Raw genomic sequence first — 23,867 nt, 5'->3', positions numbered from 1 at the left:
CAACCCTATGCACTCTAGAATATAGTGTTCCTTAAAGGTATAGTAAAGTCAACATTAAACCTGCATGATTCAGATGGAGCAGGTCATTTTAACACACTTTTAAATTCACTTCTATTTTTAAATGTGCGTCGTTTTCTTAGTATCCCTTGTTAAAAATGAATACGCACATATACACTAGTGGGAGCTGCTGCTAATTGGTGCTTGCACACATTTGTCTCTTGTGATTGGCTAACTAGATGTGATCAGCTAGCTGTCAGTAGTGCAATACTCTTCCTTCAGCAAAGGATAACAAGAGAATGAAGCACATTTAATAACAGAAGTAAATTGTAACGTTGTTTAAAAATGTATGTTCTATCTGAATCATAAATAAAATTTCTTTCCTATGGCATGGAGAGTCCATGACGTCATTCCAATTACTAGTGGGATATTTAAATCCTGACCAGCAGGAGGAGGCAAAGAGCACCCCAGCAAAGTTGTTAAGTGTAACTTCCCTTACCCATAATCCCCAGTCATTCTCTTAGACTCTGTCAATGGAGGATGTGCGAAGATGGTGTCTGAAGATATTTAATCCATTTATGGGTACTTTTCCCTTCAAGCAAGGATTACGGGCTATTCTGTGTCCATGTCAATCTCTTTAGTAAGAGTAATGATGGCTATTAGCAGTTAGAAAGCGGAGAGGTTGTCTTTGCTTTATTTCTAACATTATTGCTACCCCTTCATAGAAAGCCAGGGTTGGTTACTCTGTTCTTTCTTCTTCCTCAGGTCGAATGAGGCTATCAAACCTGCAGCTGCTGTGACTTTTCTGTTATATTTAAACATTCAGGAGGCTTGGGAAGATCAGGGACCTAGTGGGACCTGCCACACTCAGGAGGGGTTTGTATATCATTTCATATATATCCGCATAGTTTGGGATATTTGCAGCTGAGCAGTTAACTAAGACAGGGATTTTTGCCGCCCCCATGCCGGTCTAATGTACAGGATAGACCAAGGCTTCATGGTGTGTTGGGACTGGGTATCATAAGCTGTTTGATATTGTCCCTCGCTTTTTATTTCCCTGCATATTCAGTTTTTATGGTTAATAATGTGTTTTTACTTTACTGGGTCACAGTATTGCTATGCTCGCTTGTTTTTTCACCCTAACTGCACAGGCTATAATGGCTAACGTTTTTCCTTAGCTGCTATTATCTCTGTCCCCCTTCACAATTGCGGTGGTATAACCAGCTTGCGTTTTTTTAGGGACAGATACCGGCATTCCGCACCTTGCCGTTTTTTTAGACTTTTCAAGTCAAAGGAAATACTTAGAGCCACCGTTTTGATGAATGGTTGTCTCTCTTCTCAACTCACTCCAATATTCTACTAGCGTTAGTAAGCTCTAGGAGGAGGTAATGAACTTCTAGTAAGTTTTTGGCTATCAACTCCGTAGGCGGACTTTATTACATAGTCCTTTGATCAGTCATGAACGCTTGGGCGATTTGCGGCATATGCGCAATGCCATACAGAGAAGGAAATGATTCAGATGTGATACAGGGCTCTATTATTTTCAAGCCACGGACTGTAGGGTGATAATATTTTAGGACCCGCTTCCTTTTGGCTCCGCTTTTTGTGAAGTACAAAAGCTTAAGTGTCACATGTGATTGCTTGTTGCGTCTTTCTTATATGAACTTTCAATATCCTATTCTAAATTGATTATGTGTGCCGATGGGATTTGCAAAATTTTTTCTCTCTAAATGTGATTTCATACTCATGTTATGTGGAAAGAGACCTTTTCGTATACTTGGTTTATGCAACTTAGCATTTTCTCCATTATGTTCGCTTACTTGTCATTTATTTAATGTGTGTGTATATTATCTAAAAGTTTTGAGCACCCTTTCTGTCTTCAGTAAGGGTATATTCTGGATGTGAATATAAGCCTTAGGTTTTGCTTATATTTCCTCTTGTCTTCTGGGCATTTTAAGCCATGGTATTAGCATTGATCTGCTAAATTACTTGTAATGTAGGAGTACTATTTTTCTACCTTTTTCATAGATCTTTTGAGTATGTGGGATTTCTTATCCTTTGCTGACATCTTGTGGCAGTTCATGTAGTTTGACTGCTACATATATCTTAATTTCTTTAAAGAATAGGTTACCTAAATTGATTCTCTGATGTTCCACAGATGTGATACATTCCTCTGGTTTAGAGTTTTCCATGTATAGATTACAATATTTTTCTTCTAACTTGTTTTTTACCTTTGTGGGTATTATGTAGTATGCGTCCAATTTTCTTAGTTTTTCTAAGGAACCTTGATGCTGCCATATTTACTTATATCAGAGTTCTATGGTTGCTTATTATTTTCCTTCTATTAAATGATCCTTTTTGTTTAAAGGGACACTGAACCCAACTTTTTTTCTTTCATGATTCAGACAGAGCATGAACTTACTCCTATTATCAATTTTTCTTTGTTCTCTTGCTATCTTTATTTTAAAAGCAGGAATGTAAATCTTAGCAGCCAGCCCATTTTAGGTTCAGCACCATGGATAGCGCTTGCTTATTGGAGGCTTACATCTTCCCACCAATAAGCAAGCATAACCCAGGTTCTCAATAAAAAATGGTCCAGCTCCTATGCATCACAATCCTGCTTTTTAAATAAAGATAGCAGGAGAACAAAGAAAAATTGATAATAGGAGTGAATTAGAAAGTTGCTTAAAATTTCATGCTCTGTCTGAACCATGAAAGAAAAAATTTGGGTTCAGTGTCCCTTTAAGGATTTTTAAATAGGTTATTGTCCTTTTTATAGCATATTTTCTAAGACTTGTTTGCTCAGGCATATGTCCTTTCATATTGAGGAGACTATTTCTCACCTTGTTTATTTATCCTTAACTGAGATAATTTGCTGAAGTCTACATGATAATATAAATGTGACATATAGGACGATGCATGAAATAGTAAAGACTTTATTCCTTATATCTTCTCATATTGAGGTGATTCCTAAAAGGGTCTGTGTCATATGTTAAACTGTATAGTTTTCTTTTTAGGTTTCCCTACTTGGTTAGGGCACTATTTTTATCTCCCTCAAGTTGAGGCGAGTTCTGCTGTGTCTGGGACATTTTGTTCTCTTTTTCAGCATGACTGGATACAGAGATGTCCCAGACTCATGGGTCATGGATATAGTATCCCAGGGTTTCAGTATATGATTAAAGTCTGGCCTTCCAAGGGACAGTTTTCTCCGGTTACAACTATCCACAAACCGGTAAGAGGAAGGCCTTCTTAATCTGCGTAGAGGACCTATTCTCCCTGGGGGTAATATTCCGGTTCCTGTACAGAAACAGGGTCAAGAATTTTATTCAAATCTATTTGTGGTTCCCAAAAAGGAGGGAATTTTTCCGTCCCATCCTAGTCCTAAAGTGTCTCAACAAATTCCCTGGGGTTCCGTCCTTCAAGATGGAAAATATTAATTCCATTATTCCATTGGTTCAGGAAGGCAAGTTCATGATGACCATAGACCTGAAGGACACATATCTTCATGTTCCCATTCACAGGGATCATCACCAGTTTCTGAGGTTTGCCTTTCTGGACAAGCATTTCCATTTTGTTGCACTTAAGTTTGGTCTTGCCTCGGCTCCCAGAATATTTACAGGGTTCTGGGGGCTCTTTTGGGAGTTGAAGTGGAGCCTTACCTAGACGGCATCTTGTTTCAGGCGTAATTTTTTCATCTACTGAGATTCTATGTTCACACTGGTGGAAAGTGAACCTGGAAGAGAGTTCCCTTGTTTCAACTTCAAGGGTGTGTTTCTTAGGGAAAATCATATTTTCCCTGTCCATGAAGATTTTTCTGACGGATGTCAGAAAATCAACTTCTTTCTTTGTGCCTTTCTCTCCATTCTGCTATTCGTCCATCTGTGGTTCAATGCATGGTGTTTGGTCTGATGAGTTACTGCCATAGACATCATTCCTTTACCTCTGTTCCGTCTGAGACTTCGGCAACTATGCATGCTCATTAAATGGAACGGAGACCATTCAGTTCTCTTGCATAGTCGCCTAGTTTTTAACTAGAGGATAGATCGGAATCCTCCTTACAAGAGTCTATCTCTCTGGATAGATTTCACAGGAACTTCTGTCTTGGGGGACTTGCTTTCTGAGACTTTCCTGGGGATTTGTGACCACGACCACCATTCTGTTGGGCTGGGGAGTAGTTTGGGGCTCTCTAAAGACTCAGTCTGTGGTCCTGGGAGGAGTCTTCTCTTCCCATAAACATCTTGAAGTTGGAAGCAATCTTCATTAATTTGACAGCTTGGCCTCCAATGATCTTTTTTCCGGTTTATCAGATTCCAGTCGGACAACATCACCTCAGTGACTTACATCAACCAGGATGAACTCTGAGTTCCTTGGCCATGAAGGAGGTGACTCTCATTTTGCAGTGGGCGGAAGCTCACGATTGTCTCCTATCTGCCATCCACATTCCAGGAGTGGACAATTGGGAGGCGGATTTTCTGAGCAGACAGACTTTTCATCCTGGGGAGTGGGCTCTCCATCTGGATGTGTTCTCCAGGTTATCCCTCAAGTGGGGGGTTCCGGAGTTGGATCTGATGGCGTCTCGTCAGAACACCAAGCTTCCAAGGTACAGTTTAAGGTCTAGAGATCTTCAGGCCGCACTGATAGATGTTCTGGCGGACCCTTGGGATTTCGTTCTAGCATACCTGTTTCCTCCATTTGCTCTCCTTGCACGAGTCATTGCTCGTATTAAGCAGGAGAGAGCGTCCGTGATTCTAAAAGCTCCTGCATGGCCTCGCAGGATCTGGTTTGCGGATCTGGTGAAGATGTCATCTCTTCCAGCTTGGAGGTTACCTCTGAGGAAGAGCCTTCTTACTCAGGGTCCATTCCTCCATCCAAATCTGGTTTCTCTGAAGCTGATTACTTGGAGATTGAACACCTAGTTCTATCTAGACGTGTTTTTTTGGAAGTGGTCATTGATAATATGCATCAGACTCGTAAACCTGTTGCTCGCAGGATTTACCATAAGATATGGCGTAAATCTTTTTTTTTGGTGCGAAACTAAGGGCTTCTCCTGGAGTCGGGTGAGGATCCCTGAATTTTATTGTTTCTTCAGGATGGCCTGGAGAAAGGGTTGTCAGTCAGTACTCTGAAGGGTCAGATTTCTCCTCTGCCTATTCTTTTGCACAAACGTCTGGCAGATTTACCAGATGTTCAGTTTTTGTTCAGGCCCTGGTCAGAATCAGGCCTGTGTTTAAACCTGTTGCTCCTACTTGGAGTCTTATCTTATTTCTTTCATGTAATTAGCAAGAGTCCATGAGCTAGTGACGTATGGGATATACATTCCTACCAGGAGGGGCAAAGTTTCCCAAACCTCAAAATGCCTATAAATACACCCCTCACCACACCCACAAATCAGTTTTACAAACTTTGCCTCCCGTGGAGGTGGTGAAGTAAGTTTGTGCTAGATTCTACGTTGATATGCGCTCCGCAGCAGGTTGGAGCCCGGTTTTCCTCTCAGCGTGCAGTGAATGTCAGAGGGATGTGAAGAGAGTATTGCCTATTTGAATTCAATGATCTCCTTCTACGGGGTCTATTTCATAGGTTCTCTGTTATCGGTCGTAGAGATTCATCTCTTACCTCCCTTTTCAGATCGACGATATACTCTTATATATACCATTACCTCTACTGATTCTCGTTTCAGTACTGGTTTGGCTTTCTACTACATGTAGATGAGTGTCCTGGGGTAAGTAAGTCTTATTTTTTGTGACACTCTAAGCTATGGTTGGGCACTTTTATATAAAGATCTAAATATTTGTGTTTAAACATTTATTTGCCTTGATTCAGGATGTTCAATATTCCTTATTTCAGACAGTCAGTTTCATTATTTGGGATAATGCATTTGAATAATCAATTTTTTTCTTACCTTAAAATTTGACTTTTTTTCCCTGTGGGCTGTTAGGCTCGCGGGGGCTGAAAATGCTTCATTTTATTGCGTCATTCTTGGCGCGGACTTTTTTGGCGCAAAAAAATTTCTTTGTTATTTCCGGCGTCATACTTGTCACCGGAAGTTGCGTCATTTTTGACGTTTTTGCGCCAAAAGTGTCGGCGTTACCGGATGTGGCGTCATTTTTGGCGCTAAAGGCATTTAGGCACCAAATAATGTGGGCGTCTTTTTTGGCGCTAAAAAATATGGGCGTCATTGTCTCCACATTATTTAAGTCTCATTGTTTATTTGCTTCTGGTTGCTAGAAGCTTGTTCACTGGCATTTTCCCATTCCTGAAACTGTCATTTAAGGAATTTGATCATTTTTGCTTTATATGTTGTTTTTTCTATCACATATTGCAAGATGTCTCAGATTGACCCTGAATCAGAAGATACTTCTGGAAAATCGCTGCCTGATGCTGGATCTACCAAAGTTAAGTGTATTTGCTGTAAACTTGTGGTATCTGTTCCTCCAGCTGTTGTTTGTAATGAATGTCATGACAAACTTGTTAATGCAGAGAATATTTCCTTTAGTAATGTTACATTACCTGTTGCTGTTCCATCAACATCTAATACTCAGAGTGTTCCTGTTAACATAAGAGATTTTGTTTCTAAATCCATTAAGAAGGCTATGTCTGTTATTCCTCCTTCTAGTAAATGTAAAAAGTCTTTTAAAACTTCTCATTTTTCAGATGAATTTTTAAATGAACATCATCATTCTGATTCTGATAATGATTCCTCTGGTTCAGAGGATTCTGTTTCAGAGGTTGATGCTGATAAATCTTCATATTTATTCAAAATGGAATTTATTCGTTCTTTATTTCTAATGCAATTAAGACTTCTTTAAGTAGAGGAATCTGGTCCTCTTGATACTAAATCTAAACATTTAAATAAGGTTTTTAATCTCCTGTAGTTATTCCAGAAGTTTTTCCTGTCCCTGATGCTATTTCTGAAGTAATTTCCAGGGAATGGAATAATTTGGGTAATTATTTTACTCCTTCTAAACGTTTTAAGCAATTATATCCTGTGCCATCTGACAGATTAGAGTTTTGGGACAAAATCCCTAAGGTTGATGGGGCTATCTCTACTCTTGCTAAACGTACTACTATTCCTACGGCAGATGGTACTTCCTTTAAGGATCCTTTAGATAGGAAAATTGAATCCTTTCTAAGAAAAGCTTACTTATGTTCAGGTAATCTTCTTAGACCTGCTATATATCTTTAGCGGATGTTGCTGCAGCTTCAATTTTTTGGTTGGAAGCTTTAGCGCAACAAGTAACAGATCATAATTCTCATAGCATTGTTAATCTTCTTCAACATGCTAATAATTTTATTTGTGATGCCATCTTTGATATCATTAGGGTTGATGTCAGGTATATGTCTCTAGCTATTTTAGCTAGAAGAGCTTTATGGCTTTAAACTTGGAATGCTGATATGTCTTCTAAGTCAACTTTGCTTTCCCTTTCTTTCCAGGGTAATAAATTATTTGGTTCACAGTTGGATTCTATTATTTCAACTGTTACTGGGGGGAAAGGAACTTTTTTACCACAGAATAAAAAATCTAAAGGTAAATTTAGGTCTACTAATAGTTTTCGTTCCTTTCGTCACAATAAGGAACAAAAGCCTGATCCTTCCCCTACAGGAGCGGTATCAGTTTGGAAACCATCTCCAGTCTGGAATAAATCCAAGCCTTTTAGAAAGCCAAAGCCAGCTCCCAAGTCAACATGAAAATGCGGCCCTCATTCCAGCCCAGCTGGTAGGGGGCAGATTACGATTTTTCAAAGAAATTTGGATCAATTCGATTCACAATCTTTGGATTCAGAACATTGTTTCACAAGGGTACAGAATAGGCTTCAAGATAAGGCCTCCTGCAAGAAGATTTTTTTCTTTCCCGTGTCCCAGTAAATCCAGTGAAGGCTCAAGCATTTCTGAAATGTGTTTCAGATCTAGAGTTGGCTGGAGTAATTATGCCAGTTCCAGTTCTGGAACAGGGGCTGGGGTTTTATTCAAATCTCTTCATTGTACCAAAGAAGGAGAATTCCTTCAGACCAGTTCTGGATTTAAAAATATTGAATCATTATGTAAGGATACCAACATTCAAAATGGTAACTATAAGGACTATTCTGCCTTTTGTTCAGCAAGGGCATTATATGTCCACAATAGATTTACAGGATGCATATCTGCATATTCCGATTCATCCAGATCACTATCAGTTTCTGAGATTCTCTTTCCTAGACAAGCATTACCAGTTTGTGGCTCTGCCGTTTGGCCTAGCAACAGCTCCAAGGATTTTTACAAAGGTTCTCGGTGCCCTTCTGTCTGTAATCAGAGAACAGGGTATTGTGGTATTTCCTTATTTGGACGATATCTTGGTACTTGCTCAGTCTTCACATTTAGCAGAATCTCATACGAATCGACTTGTATTGTTTCTTCGAGAACATGGTTGGAGGATCAATTTACCAAAAATGTCATTGATTCCTCAGACAAGGGTAACCTTTTTGGGTTTCCAGATAGATTCAGTGTCCATGACTCTGTCTCTGACAGACAAGAGACGTCTAAAATTGGTTTCAGCTTGTCGAAACCTTCAGTCTCAATCATTCCCTTCGGTAGCCTTATGCATGGAAATTCTAGGTCTTATGACTGCTGCATCGGACGCGATCCCCTTTGCTCGTTTTCACATGCGACCTCTTCAGCTCTGTATGCTGAACCAGTGGTGCAGGGATTATACAAAGATATCTCAATTAATATCTTTAAAACCGATTGTACGACACTCTCTGACGTGGTGGACAGACCACCATCGTTTAGTTCAGGGGGCTTCTTTTGTTCTTCCGACCTGTTCTGTGATTTCAACAGCTGCAAGTCTGACAGGTTGGGGAGCTGTTTGGGGGTCTCTGACAGCACAAGGGGTTTGGGAATCTCAGGAGGTGAGATTACCAATCAACATTTTGGAACTCCGTGCAATTTTCAGAGCTCTTCAGTCGTGGCCTCTTCTAAAGAGAGAGTCGTTCATTTGTTTTCAGACGGACAATGTCACAACCGTGGCATATGTCAATCATCAAGGAGGGACTCACAGTCCTCTGGCTATGAAAGAAGTATCTCGAATACTGGTATGGGCGGAATCCAGCTCCTGTCTAATTTCTGCGGTTCATATCCCAGGTATAGACAATTGGGAAGCGGATTATCTCAGTCGCCAAACGTTACATCCGGGCGAATGGTCTCTTCACCCAGAGGTGTTTCTTCAGATTGTTCAAATGTGGGGACTTCCAGATATAGATCTGATGGCTTCTCATCTAAACAAGAAGCTTCCCAGGTATCTGTCCAGATCCAGGGATCCTCAGGCGGAGGCAGTGGATGCATTGTCACTTCCTTGGAAGTATCATCCTGCCTATATCTTCCCGCCTCTAGTTCTTCTTCCAAGAGTGATTTCCAAGATTCTAAAGGAGTGTTCGTTTGTTCTGCTGGTGGCTCCAGCATGGCCTCACTGGTTTTGGTATGCGGATCTTGTCCGGATGGCTACTTGCCAACCGTGGACTCTTCCGTTAAGACCAGACCTTCTATCGCAAGGTCCTTTTTTCCATTAGGATCTCAAATCCTTAAATTTGAAGGTATGGAGATTGAACGCTTGCTTCTCAGTCATAGAGGTTTCTCTGACTCTGTGATTAATACTATGTTACAGGCTCGTAAATCTGTATCTAGGAAGATATATTATCGAGTCTGGAAGATTTACATTTCTTGGTGTTTTTCTCATCATTTTTCTTGGCATTCTTTTAGAATTCCTAGAATTTTACAGTTTCTTCAGGATGATTTGGATAAAGGTTTGTCTGCAAGTTCCTTGAAAGGACAAATCTCTGCTCTTTCTGTTCTTTTTCACAGAAAGATTGCTAGTCTTCCTGATATTCATTGTTTTGTACAAGCTTTGGTTCGTATAAAACCTGTTATTAAGTCAATTTCTCCTCCTTGCAGTTTGAATTTGGTTCTGGGGGCTCTTCAAGCTCCTCCGTTTGAACCTATGCATTCGCTGGACATTAACTTACTTTCTTGGAAAGTTTTGTTTCTTTTGGCCATCTCTTCTGCTAGAAGAGTCTCTGAATTGTCTGCTCTTTCTTGTGAGTCTCCTTTTCTGATTTTTCATCAGGATAAGGCGGTGTTGCGAACTTCTTTTAAATTTTTACCTAAGGTTGTGAATTCTAACAACATTAGTAGAGAAATTGTGGTTCCTTCATTATGTCCTAATCCTAAGAATTCTAAGGAAAGATCGTTGCATTCTTTGGATGTAGTTAGAGCTTTGAAATATTATGTTGAAGCTACTAAAAATTTCCGAAAGATTTCTAGTCTATTTGTTATCTTTTCCAGTTCTAGGAAAGGTCAGAAGGCCTCTGCCATTTCTTTGGCGTCTTGGTTAAAGTCTTTGATTCATCTTGCTTATGTCGAGTCGGGTAAAACTCTGCCTCAAAGGATTACAGCTCATTCTACTCGGTCAGTTTCTACTTCCTGGGCGTATAGGAATGAAGCTTCGGTTGATCAGATTTGCAAAGCAGCAACTTGGTCTTCTTTGCATACTTTTACTAAATTCTACCATTTTGATGTGTTTTCTTCCTCTGAAGCAGTTTTTGGTAGAAAAGTACTTCAGGCAGCTGTTTCAGTTTGATTCTTCTGCTTATAATTTCAGTTTTTTTCATTATAAGATTTAAACTTTGTTTTGGGTGTGGATTATTTTCAGCGGAATTGGCTGTCTTTATTTTATCCCTCCCTCTCTAGTGACTCTTGCGTGGAAGATCCACATCTTGGGTATTCATTATCCCATACGTCACTAGCTCATGGACTCTTACTAATTACATGAAAGAAAACATAATTTATGTAAGAACTTACCTGATAAATTCATTTCTTTCATATTAGCAAGAGTCCATGAGGCCCACCCTTTTTTGTGGTGGTTATGATTTTTTTGTATAAAGCACAATTATTCCAATTCCTTATTTTTTATGCTTTCGCACTTTTTTCTTATCGCCCCACTTCTTGGCTATGCGTTAAACTGATTTGTGGGTGTGGTGAGGGGTGTATTTATAGGCATTTTGAGGTTTGGGAAACTTTGCCCCTCCTGGTAGGAATGTATATCCCATACGTCACTAGCTCATGGACTCTTGCTAATATGAAAGAAATGAATTTATCAGGTAAGTTCTTACATAAATTATGTTTTCTTAAAGTTTTGCAGCAGGCTCTGTTTGAGCTGATGCATGTTGTTGATATAAAGCTATTATCTTGGAAGGTTTTGTTTCTCCTTGCTATTTATTTCGCTTGCAGGGTTTCTGAGCTTTCAGCTCTGCAGTGTGATTCCCAGTACCTTATTTTTTTATGCAGATAAGGCGGTCCTTCGTACTAAATTGGGATTTCTTTCATGTAATTAGCAAGAGTCCATGAGCTAGTGACGTATGGGATATACATTCCTACCAGGAGGGGCAAAGTTTCCCAAACCTCAAAATGCCTATAAATACACCCCTCACCACACCCACAAATCAGTTTTTACAAACTTTGCCTCCTATGGAGGTGGTGAAGTAAGTTTGTGCTAGATTCTACGTTGATATGCGCTCCGCAGCAGGTTGGAGCCCGGTTTTCCTCTCAGCGTGCAGTGAATGTCAGAGGGATGTGAGGAGAGTATTGCCTATTTGAATGCAGTGATCTCCTTCTACGGGGTCTATTTCATAGGTTCTCTGTTATCGGTCGTAGAGATTCATCTCTTACCTCCCTTTTCAGATCGACGATATACTCTTATATATACCATTTCCTCTACTGATTCTCGTTTCAGTACTGGTTTGGCTTTCTACTACATGTAGATGAGTGTCCTGGGGTAAGTAAGTCTTATTTTCTGTGACACTCTAAGCTATGGTTGGGCACTTTTTATATAAAGTTCTAAATATATGTATTCAAACATTTATTTGCCTTGACTCAGGATGTTCAACATTCCTTATTTCAGACAGTCAGTTTCATATTTGGGATAATGCATATGAATAATTCATTTTTTTCTTACCTTAAAAATTTGACTTTCCCTGTGGGCTGTTAGGCTCGCGGGGGCTGAAAATGCTTCATTTTATTGCGTCATTCTTGGCGCAGACTTTTTGGCGCAAAAATTATTTTCTGTTTCCGGCGTCATACGTGTCGCCGGAAGTTGCGTCATTTTTGACGTTCTTTTGCGCCAAAAGTGTCGGCGTTCCGGATGTGGCGTCATTTTTGTCTCCACATTATTTAAGTCTCATTGATTTTTTTGCTTCTGGTTGCTAGAAGCTTATTCACTGGCATTTTTTTCCCATTCCTGAAACTGTCATTTAAGGAATTTGATCAATTTTGCTTTATATGTTGTTTTTTCTATTACATATTGCAAGATGTCCCACGTTGAAGCTGAGTCAGAAGATACTTCTGGAATATCCCTGACTGGGGCTGGAGCTACCAAAGCTAAGTGTATCTACTGTAAACTTATGGTATCTGTTCCTCCAGCTGTTGTTTGTACTGTTTTGTCATGACAAACTGTTTATGCAGATATTTCCTTTAAGTACTGTTACATTACCTGTTGCTGTTCTGTCAACATCTAATACTCAGAGTGTTCCTGATAACATAAGAGATTTTGTTTTTAAATCCATTAAGAAGGCTATGTCTTTTATTCCTCCTTCTAGTAAATGTAAAAAGTCTTTTAAAACTTCTCATTTTTCAGATGAATTTTTAAATGAACATCATCATTCTGATTCTGATAATGGTTCTTCTGGTTCAGAGGATTCTGTCTCAGAGGTTGATGCTGATAAATCTTCATATTTATTTAAAATGAAATTTATTCGTTCTTTACTTAAAGTCCTAATTGCATTAGAAATTGAGGATTCTGGTCCTCTTGATACTAAATCTAAACGTTTAGATAAGGTTTTTAAATCTCCTGTAGTTATTCCAGAAGTTTTTCCTGTCCCTAGTGCTATTTCTGAAGTAATTTCCAGGGAATGGAATAATTTGGGTAATTCATTTACTCCTTCTAAACGTTTTTAAGCAATTATATCCTGTGCCATCTGACAGATTAGAGTTTTGGGACAAAATCCCTAAAGTTGATGGGGCTGTCTCTACTCTTGTTAAGCATACTATTCCTACGGCAGATGGTACTTCCTTAAGGATCCTTTAGATAGGAAAATTGAATCCTTTCTAAGAAAAGCTTACTTGTGTTCAGGTAATCTTCTTAGACCTGCTATACCTTTAGCGGATGTTGCTGCAGCTTCATCTTTTGGTTAGAAGCCTTAGCGCAACAAGTAACAGATCATAATTCTCATAGCATTTTTTCTTCAACATGCTAATAATTTTATTTGTAATGCCATCTTTGATATCATTAGAGTTGATGTCAGGTATATGTCTCTAGCTATTTTAGCTAGAAGAGCTTTATGGCTTAAGACTTGGAATGCTGTTATGTCTTCTAAGTCTACTCTGCTTTCCCTTTCTTTCCAGGGTAATGATCGTTTTCATTCCTTTTGTCACAACAAGGAACAAAAACCTGATCCTTCATCCTCAGGAGCGGTATCAGTTTGGAAACCATCTCCAGTCTGGAATAAATCCAAGCCTTTTAGAAAATCAAAGTCAGCTCCTAAGTCCACATGAAGGTGCGGCCCTCATTCCAGCTCAGCTGGTAGGGGGCAGATTACGTTTTTTTCTAATCAATTTGGATCAATTCCGTTCACAATCTTTGGATTCAGAACATTGTTTCAGAAGGGTACAGAATTGGCTTCAAGATAAGGCCTCCTGCAAAGAGATTTTTTCTTTCCCGTGTCCCAGTAAACCCAGCGAAGGCTCAAGCATTTCTGAAATGTGTTTCAGATCTAGAGTTGACTGGAGTAATTTTGCCAGTTCCAGTTCTGGAACAGGGACTGGGGTTTTATTCAAATCTCTTCATTGTACCAAAGAAGGAAAATTCCTTCAGACCAGTTCTGGATCTAAAAATATTGAATCGTTATGGAAGGATACCAACATTCAAAATGGTAACTGTAAGGACTATCCTGCCTTTTGTTCAACAAGGGCATTATATGTCTACTATAGATTTACAGGATGCATATCTGCATATTCCGATTCATCCAGATCACTATCAGTTTCTGAGATTCTCTTTCCTAGATAAGCATTACCAGTTTGTGGCTCTGCCGTTTGGCCTAGCTACAGCTCCAAGAATTTTTTACGAAGGTTCTTGGTGCCCTTCTGTCTGTAATCAGAGAACAGGGTATTGTGGTATTCCTTATTTGGACGATATCTTGGTACTTGCTCAGTCTTCATATTTAGCAGAATCTCATTCGAATCGACTTGTGTTGTTTCTTCAACATCATGGTTGGAGGATCAATTTACCAAAAAGTTGATTCCTCAGACTTAGGTAACCTTTTTAGGTTTTCAGATAGATTCAGTATCCATGACTCTATCTTTGATAGACATGAGACATCTAAAGTTGATATCAGCTTGTCGAAACCTTCAGTCACAATCTTTCCCTTCGGTAGCCTTATGCATGGAAATTCTAGGTCTTATGACTGCGGCATCGGACGCGATCCCCTTTGCTCGTTTTAACATGCGGCCTCTTCAGCTCTGTATGCTGAACCAGTGGTGCAGGGGTTACACAAAGATATCTCAATTAATATCTTTAAAACCGATTGTACGACATTCTCTGACGTGGTGGACAGATCACCATCGTTTAGTTCAGGGGGCTTCTTTTGTTCTTCCGACCTGGACTGTAATTTCAACAGATGCAAGTCTTACAGGTTGGGGAGCTGTGTGGGGGTCTCTGACAGCACAAGGGGTTTGGGAATCTCAGGAGGAGAGATTACCGATCAATATTTTGGAACTCCGTGCAATTTTCAGAGCTCTTCAGTCCTGGCCTCTTCTGAAGAGAGAATCGTTCATTTGTTTTCAGACAGACAATGTCACAACTGTGGCATACATCATCCTGCCTATATCTTTCCGCCTCTAGTTCTTCTTCCAAGAGTAATCTCCAAGATTCTGAAGGAATGCTCGTTTGTTCTGCTGGTAGCTCCAGCATGGCCTCACAGGTTTTGGTATGCGGATCTTGTCCGGATGGCCTCTTGCCAACCGTGGACTCTTCCGTTAAGACCAGACCTTCTGTCGCAAGCTCCTTTTTTCCATCAGGATCTCAAATCCTTAAATTTAAAGGTATGGAGATTGAACGCTTGATTCTTGGTCAAAGAGGTTTCTCTGACTCTGTGATTAATACTATGTTACAGGCTCGTAAATCTGTATCTAGAGAGATATATTATAGAGTCTGGAAGACTTATATTTCTTGGTGTCTTTCTCATCATTTTTCCTGGCATTCTTTTAGAATTCCGAGAATTTTACAGTTTCTTCAGGATGGTTTAGATAAAGGTTTGTCCTCAAGTTCCTTGAAAGGTCAAATCTCTGCTCTTTCTGTTCTTTTTCACAGAAAGATTGCTAATCTTCCTGATATTCATTGTTTTGTACAAGCCTTGGTTCGTATTAAACCTGTCATTAAGTCAATTTCTCCTCCTTGGAGTTTGAATTTGGTTCTGGGGGCTCTTCAAGCTCCTCCGTTTGAACCTATGCATTCATTGGACATTAAATTACTTTCTTGGAAAGTTTTGTTCCTTTTGGCCATCTCTTCTGCCAGAAGAGTCTCTGAATTGTCTGCTCTTTCTTGTGAGTCTCCTTTTCTGATTTTTCATCAGGATAAGGCAGTGTTGCGAACTTCTTTTGAATTTTTACCTAAGGTTGTGAATTCCAACAACATTAGTAGAGAAATTGTAGTTCCTTCATTATGCCCTAATCCTAAGAATTCTAAGGAGAAATCATTGCATTCTTTGGATGTAGTTAGAGCTTTGAAATATTATGTTGAAGCTACTAAGACTTTCCGAAAGACTTCTAGTCTATTTGTCATCTTTTCCGGTTCTAGAAAAGGCCAGAAAGCTTCTGCCATTTCTTTGGCATCTTGGTTGAAATCTTTAATTCATCATGCCTATGTTGAGTCGGGTATAACTCCGCCTCAGAGGATTACAGCTCATTCTACTAGGTCAGTTTCTACTTCCTGGGCGTTTAGGAATGAAGCTTCGGTTGATCAAATTTGCAAAGCAGCAACTTGGTCTTCTTTGCATACTTTTACTAAATTCTACCATTGTGATGTGTTTTCTTCTTCTGAAGCAGTTTTTGGTAGAAAAGTACTTCAGGCAGCTGTTTCAGTTTGAATCTTCTGCTTATGTTTTCATTTAAACTTTATTTTGGGTGTGGATTATTTTCAGCAGGAATTGGCTGTCTTTATTTTATCCCTCCCTCTCTAGTGACTCTTGCGTGGAAAGATCCACATCTTGGGTAGTCATTATCCCATACGTCACTAGCTCATGGACTCTTGCTAATTACATGAAAGAAAACATAATTTATGTAAGAACTTACCTGATTCATTTCTTTCATATTAGCAAGAGTCCATGAGGCCCACCCTTTTTTGTGGTGGTTATGATTTTTTTGTATAAAGCACAATTATTCCAATTCCTTATTTTTTATGCTTTCGCACTTTTTTCTTATCACCCCACTTCTTGGCTATTCGTTAAACTGATTTGTGGGTGTGGTGAGGGGTGTATTTATAGCATTTTGAGGTTTGGGAGACTTTGCCCCTCCTGGTAGGAATGTATATCCCATACGTCACTAGCTCATGGACTCTTGCTAATATGAAATAAATGAATTTATCAGGTAAGTTCTTACATAAATTATGTTTTTCTACGTAAGGTGGTGTCGGATCAAAACATTAATCAGGAATATTGTTGTTCCTTCTTTTTGTCCTAATCCTTCTTCTCATAAGGAACGTCTTTTGCATAAATTGGATGTTGTGCGTGCTGTAAAGTTTTACCTACAAGCTACTAAAGATTTGCAGCAATCTTTTGCCCTGTTTGTTGTTTTCTCTGGAAAGCATAAGGGTCAGAAGGCCTCTTCCACTTCTCTTTCCCTCTGGTTAATAAGTATGATTCCTTTTGCTTATGACACTGCTGGACAGCAGCCTCCTGAGAGAATTACGGCTCATTCCATTAGTGCTGTCTCCTCTTCTTGGGCTTTCAAAAATGAAGTTTCTGTGGAACATATTTGCAAGGCAGCAACATGGTCCTCTCTGCATACTTTTTACAAATTCTACAGATTTGATACTTTTGCCTCAGCTGAGGCCTCTTTTGGGAGAAAGGTTCTTCAAGCGGTGCCTGCTGTTTAGGTCCTCCTGCCTTGTTCTCCCTCCCTGTTCATTCCGTGTCCTCTAGCTTGGGTATTGGTTCCCACTAGTAATTGGAATGGTGTTGTGGAAAGAAAACAAAATGTATGCTTACCTAATAAATTTCTTTCTTTCCGGGCATGGAGAGTCCACGACCTCTTTTAATTATAATTCTGCAGTTTTTTTTTAGTAAACCTCAGGCACCTTTTTCATCCTTCTATCACTTAAAGGGACATAAAACCCAATTTTTTTTCTTTCATGTTATAGATAGAACATAACATTTTAAACAACTTTCTAATTTACTTCTATTATCAAATAATCTTAATTTTTGTGTTATTCTTTGCTGAAAAGCAGAAATGTAAGCTCAAGAGTGTGCATGTGTCTGCAGAACTATATATCAGCAGTTTTGCAACAATGTTATACATAAGCAGGAGCACTAGATGGCAGCACTATTTCCTGTCATGTAGTGCTTCAGGCATGTGCACGCTACCTACCTAGGTATCTCTTCAACAAAGAATAACATGAGAATTAAATAAATTTAATTATAGAAGTGAATTGGAAACTTTTTAAAAATTGTATTCTCTATCTGAATCATGAAAGATTTTTTGGAGGGTTTAATGTCCCTTTAACAGCTTTGCTGGGGTGCTCTTTGCGTCCTCCTGCTGGCCAGGAGTTGAATATCCCACTAGTAATTGGAATGACGTCGTGGACACACCATGCCCGGAAACCAAGAAATTCATCAGGTAAGCATAAATTTTGTTTTTGGGTTTACTATCCCTTTAAGGAGACAAAAAAAAAAAAAAAGAAACTTGCTTTCATCCTCTAATAGCTACATCCTGTGTTACCAGAATAGTAAAAAAATCACATGCTCCAGGCAGCTTTATCTTCACTGTTTCCCAGATGAGGAGAGTGGGTGTTTCCTAATTGGTGTATTCTATTAACTTTAAATCCCTCTCATTTTCAAAATTGAGCTGCTAATGTAAGGTTTTATGACCCTTTAAGACCTCCACCTTAAAGGGCCATAATACCCAAATGTTTAAACACTTGAAAGTGATGCAGCATAGCTGTAAAAAGCTGACTAGAAAATATCTCCTGAACATCTCTATGTAAAAAAGAAAGATATTTTACCTCAAGAATTCCTCATTAGCCACATCCCATTGTAAAGGATTTCTAAGCAGCATATTAGTGTGTCTGTCCTGGGACAGCTGAAAGGATGAGCCTCGTGCACTCTCATATTATTTCACCAATCAGGTAAAGGAAGCTTACTATGAAATCTCATGAGAGTTAAGTCAAATCTCATGAGATCACAGTAAGAGCTCATGACCTCAGCACTGCTGATGTTGATTGGCTGCTGTTCATTTCTTCATTTTTTTTTTTTTTTTTTTACCTGCAACTGGGAGCAGCTGAGTATAACGTTTCACACAGAACTTACTCTGCTGAGCTGAGGAGATTGTGAGGTAAAATATCTTCCTTTTTTACATAGAGATGCTCAGGGGATATTTTCCTGTCAGCTTTTTACAGTTATACTGCATCAGTTTCAAGTGATTTAGCATTTGAGTATTATGTCCCTTTAATGGCCATATTATAGTGCCCTCTCTTCTCCTCCTATTTCCAGTCAAACATTTTATGTTGACTGCTTGGATGTACTTGCCTACTATTTGTTACCTCATTAATCAATTATACTCCTAAGCTTTAAAAAAAAAAAAAAAAATAGACCCACTCTTAAAGGGACATTAAACCCTATTTTTTTTCTTTAATGATTCAGAGAGAGCCTGCCATTTTAAGCAACTTTCAAATTTACTTCTGTCATCTAATTTTGTTTCATTCTCTTGGTATCCTTTGCTGAAAAGCATACATTGTTATGCTCAAGGATCTGCTGATTGGTGGATGCACAAATATGCCACTTGTTATTGGCTCACCCATGTGCATTGTTGTTTCTTCATCAAAGGATGCCAAGATAGTTAAGCAAATTAGATAATAGAAGGAAATCGGAAAGTTGTTTTAAAATTGTATTTTCTATCTGAATCATGAAAGAAAAATCTGAGGTTCCATGTCCCTTTAAGTTGATTCACGTTGCTTTGGTACAGATCCATTAGTAAAGACCTCTCACCTGATTTTTGTGTGCTATCACAATAAATATGAGAGAAAATAGTATGTTATGCTTTGTAATGAACCTAGACATGTTCTGAGTTGACAGCACACAGAGACTTTCCTTAAATTGGTAGGTTACTTGTTCTTCTGGCCTTACTCTTCCATTAGCTCCACTGCTTTTGCCTTTTTTTTTCTTTGTAGCTTTGTTATACAATGCTGCAAAACACTTCTGCCATAGAGTACTAAATACACGTGCACACTCCTGAGCTCTTATAAGCCTATCTAGTTTTACTCTTCAATAAAAGATGCCAAGAGAATGAAACAAATTTGATAACAGAAGTAAATTGGAAAGTTGTATGAAATTGCATGCTCTATATCATTAAAGTTTAATTTTTACTTTACTGTCCCTTTAAAATGGGTTAAAAATAAGCTATCTGCACACAAAGACCAAAGCATTATGAAAGTCAATCATTTTTACTATCATTGTACTTTAGCTTTATACATTGTACTTTAGCTTTATACATTGTACTATAGCTTTATACATTGTACTTTAGCTTTATACATTGTACTATAGCTTTATACATTGTACTATAGCTTTATACATTGTACTTTAGCTTTATACATTGTACTTTAGCTTTATACATTGTACTTTAGCTTTATACATTGTACTTTAGCTTTATACATTGTACTATAGCTTTATACATTGTACTATAGCTTTATACATTGTACTTTAGCTTTATACATTGTACTTTAGCTTTATACATTGTACTATAGCTTTATACATTGTACTATAGCTTTATACATTGTACTATAGCTTTATACATTGTACTATAGCTTTATACATTGTACTTTAGTCTTTTCCAGAATCCATCATCTTCTTCTGTTCTTTTCTTCAGGTGGATAAGATTGGACGTGGATATCAGGGGGATCCGTCTTCTGCTCTTTTGGAGCTACTGGATCCAGAGCAAAATGCCAACTTCCTTGACCATTATCTGGATGTATCTGTTGACTTGTCCAAGGTAATTCCTTTTACAACAGTGTTAATAATGATAGCAAAGATAGAGTAGCTGGACGCGCTGGAATATTGCCTTCCTTTTGGGTTTCTTTTATTGAAACGTTCAACAGCTCTTATGAACTCTTGGATAAATAAAAGAATGGATTGGTTAATAATGGGCCATTCCAGAATTTGGGAGAGTGCCTCTGTAAAGTTAAAGCAACACTTGATCTTAGTTAAAGGGACAGTCTACTCCAGGATTTTTATTTTTTAGAAAGATAGACAATCCCTTTATTGTCCATTTCCCAGTTTTGCATAACCAACACTGTTATATTAATAAGGTAGAAAAGAGAACAGAGGGGCGCCTTATGTGTAGACTGTAGAACCACCAAATCATGTAATCACAATTAGTATGACAAAGCCAAATGGGTACTCACATTTGGTGTAAGCACCTTAATGTGCTAATGGAAGCAGACTGACATAGTAGGGTGTGTCAGTTCACCCACTCCAGGTACTCCCGGCCAAGTGTGTCTCTAGTGGACAATGAAGACAACAAAAAGGACAGCACATGTGCAGATCAACCACATGAGCTGTCCTTTTTGTTGTCTACAGGGAGTAGAAAAAGTGTTGAAATCTTTATATTCTGAGGGACATCAGTAGTCAGAGCCCTGTGACCTTTGTCCTTCCTCCTTATAGGTTCTCTTCATATGCACAGCCAATGTCACAGAAACCATTCCAGAGCCTTTGCGTGATCGAATGGAGATGATCAATATCTCTGGTTATGTTGCTCAGGAGAAGCTTGCCATAGCTGAGGTGAGGCCCTTTCAGTTCATTTGCAATAAAACTGTATCATAATTTACAAAACAATGTAGTTTCTTTGTGAGGTGATTTCTTTTTTTTTATGTTTTTTTTCTATCTTCACATATTCATTGAAGTTACATAATACAAAAGAATAGAAAATTATAAAGTGATTTGTTTATGGTGTAGAAGGGATTGCAGAACCATAGTTAAAAAAAACACACAAAAAAACAAACAAACATAAAAAACACAAAGTCAAAAGAAAAAGCATTATGTGAACATACACATCTGCTTCCAGTTGGTCTAATCTAGTCATCTGTGGATTCGTATTATTTTTTTATGTGATTGTCCTAATACTGCTTTTTGTTCCTGATTTCTCTGATGCAGTAAGTGATATCAGATATTTTGCATTCTTTGATTTTATTTAGGATTCTAAAATATTTTCTTTTCTAAGATATGGTGAGTCCACAACGTCATCAATTACTAGTGGGAATATCTCTCCTGTCCAGCAGGAGGCGGCAAAGAGCACCACAGCAAAGCTGTTAAATACCACTCCCCCCCCCATAATCCCCAGTCATTCTCTTTGCCTCTGTCAATGGAGGAGGTGAAGTTTGGGGCAGTATACAGGCACTATGCGATATGGGATTTGCACGTTGGGACCGGGTGTTGCTAATTTTTTTATTTTTGCCAAATGTTTGTTTTGTTTGCGTAGTAACAGTTGTTGCTATGTCTTTTTAACATTTTGCGCCTTTTTTCTTGTCTGCACTTTTCCGGATGTGCTGGTCATGTGATACTTGTGTTTGTTATATGGAACGGATCGGCATCTCTGTGTTGTTGCTGCAGTCTGTCTCAGTGTATGTGCAGTTGCCTGTCATTCTCTGTGTCCTCTTCAAGTCTCCTGGAGTTGTGGTAGGCACCTCAGTACTGCTGAGGTTGTCAAACTTTAGTTTATTTTTTATAACCTTTTTTTTTTTTCTTTTTTTTTCTTAAACTGACAGTTGTCCTTTTATTCAAATTTATTTCCTGGGGCTGATTTGTCTTGGCTATGGACATGGATAATGATGATATTGTTTTTAATAAATGTTTATTATGTTTAGAGGCGCAAATTGTTTCTCCTTTTCAATTTTGTACTACTTGTTTAACGCTACAATGTAAAGAAAAATTATTGCCTTATGAGCCTAATGTTTCTCAGGATAATGCTGTTCAGGCAGTGCTGCAGCCTTCTCAAACGTCCCAAGCCTCTATGGCGTCACACGCAGTGCCCTGTAGTTCCTCTCAACCTCCTGGTGGGGTATATTTGCCTGCAGATTTTGCTGCTCAGATATCTTCTGCAGTATCTGAAGCTTTATCTGCCTTTCCTGTTTTAGGAAAACGCAAGAGGAAAACTAAACACTTAATAGATTGTAAAGTTCCTGTTTCAGCAGTTTCTATACAGGTTGATCCTTCTCATACTTTTACGGAGGATGTTCCTTCTGAGGGTGAAAATTCTGATTCTGACAGTGTTAATCTTTTGTCTTAGGTGGAAGAAGTAAGTTTTAGGTTTAAGCTTCAACACCTTCATGTTTTATTATAAGAAGTTTTGGCTACTTTGGTTGATTCTGACTCTCCTGTTGTAGTTGATCCTAAGAAATTTAGTAAGCTTAATAGATTCTATAATGTCTCTTCCTCTACGGAAGAGTTTCCTTTTCCAGATCGTGTGATGGAGATATTGTGCAGGAATGGGAAAAACCAGGGATTCCGTTTTCCCCGTCTTCAGTTTTCCTATTGCTGAATCCATTAAGGATTCTTGGCGCACGGTGCCTAAAGTAGAAGGGGCTGTTTCTTCTCTAGCTAAGAGAACTACTATCCCTATAGTGGATAGTTGCTCTTTTAAAGATCCGATGGATAAGAAGCTGGAGGTATATTTGAAGAAGTTGTATGTGCATCAGGGTCTTCAATGGCAACCTGCAGTGTGTATTGCCACAGTGACAAGGGCAGCATTTTATTGATGTGATGCTTTACCTGAATCTATTTTAGAGGAAACTTTGTTAGAGGAAATTCAGGATATGATTAAGGCTCTTAAGCTAGCCAATTCTTTTATTTCTGATGCTAATATGCAAGTTATTAAACTGGGGGCCAAGCTGTCTAGGTTCTCTGTCTTGGCTCACAGGGCTTTGTGGCTTAAGTCTTGGTTAGCTGATGTTTCCTCCAAGTCTAAGCTATTGGCGCTTCCTTACAAGAAGACTTTGTTTAGGTCTGAATTGGCAGAAATAATATCTGATGTTATGGGTGGAAAATGACCTTTTCTACAGCAAGACAAGAAGATTAGATTTAAGGGACGCCAAAATAATTTTCGTTCCATTTCAAAGGTCAAACCCAAGGCAGAACAGTGTGCAATGTGCGATCTCATCGCAGAAACTGTAGTGTGTCTGTAGAAAGACCGGCCATGACAGTAAAAAAAAATTGATATTGATATTGCACTATTGTGGCACCTTCTTTTGTTTCCCCTTGATACTGTAAAAGTGTAGGCTTTTTTTTTTTTATTTCTACTTGCAGGTGTCACTGTTCCATTCTATAACAGTGTAAATATTTACTACATTCCGCTCTCTTCAATTTTCTACCACTTCCTGAACTCCAGTGCGGTACAGAGAAACAGCACATTTCAGAAAAGGTAAGTCGGGGCTTAACAAATTTATTCTAGGAGCCAACCAATATACTTAGGAGCCAGATTTAGTTTTTTTAAATAAATGTGTGTTAATATATAGAAGTGTGTGTGTGTGTGTTAATGTGTTATTAACACACACACATTAACACACACACACACATTGTGTGTTAATGTGT

The 23,867-nt window shown here is 38.7% G+C and overlaps 1 protein-coding gene across 2 annotated transcripts in view; it reads left to right on the top strand.

The window, feature by feature from the left end:
- The window catches only part of LONP1 (lon peptidase 1, mitochondrial), a 147,459-nt gene that overhangs the window by 71,674 nt on the left and 51,918 nt on the right, over nucleotides 1-23,867 (top strand). For both annotated transcript variants that reach the window (XM_053703032.1, XM_053703030.1), the window contains exons 12-13: nucleotides 20,152-20,274; nucleotides 20,946-21,062. In XM_053703032.1, the coding sequence (XP_053559007.1) occupies nucleotides 20,152-20,274; nucleotides 20,946-21,062 (240 nt within the window). The remainder of the gene's footprint in view (nucleotides 1-20,151; nucleotides 20,275-20,945; nucleotides 21,063-23,867) is intronic.

This window comes from Bombina bombina, chromosome 2 (assembly GCF_027579735.1).
Source record: "Bombina bombina isolate aBomBom1 chromosome 2, aBomBom1.pri, whole genome shotgun sequence".
Taxonomy (NCBI): domain Eukaryota; kingdom Metazoa; phylum Chordata; class Amphibia; order Anura; family Bombinatoridae; genus Bombina; species Bombina bombina.
This window is presented reverse-complemented; position numbering and strand designations above follow the sequence as displayed.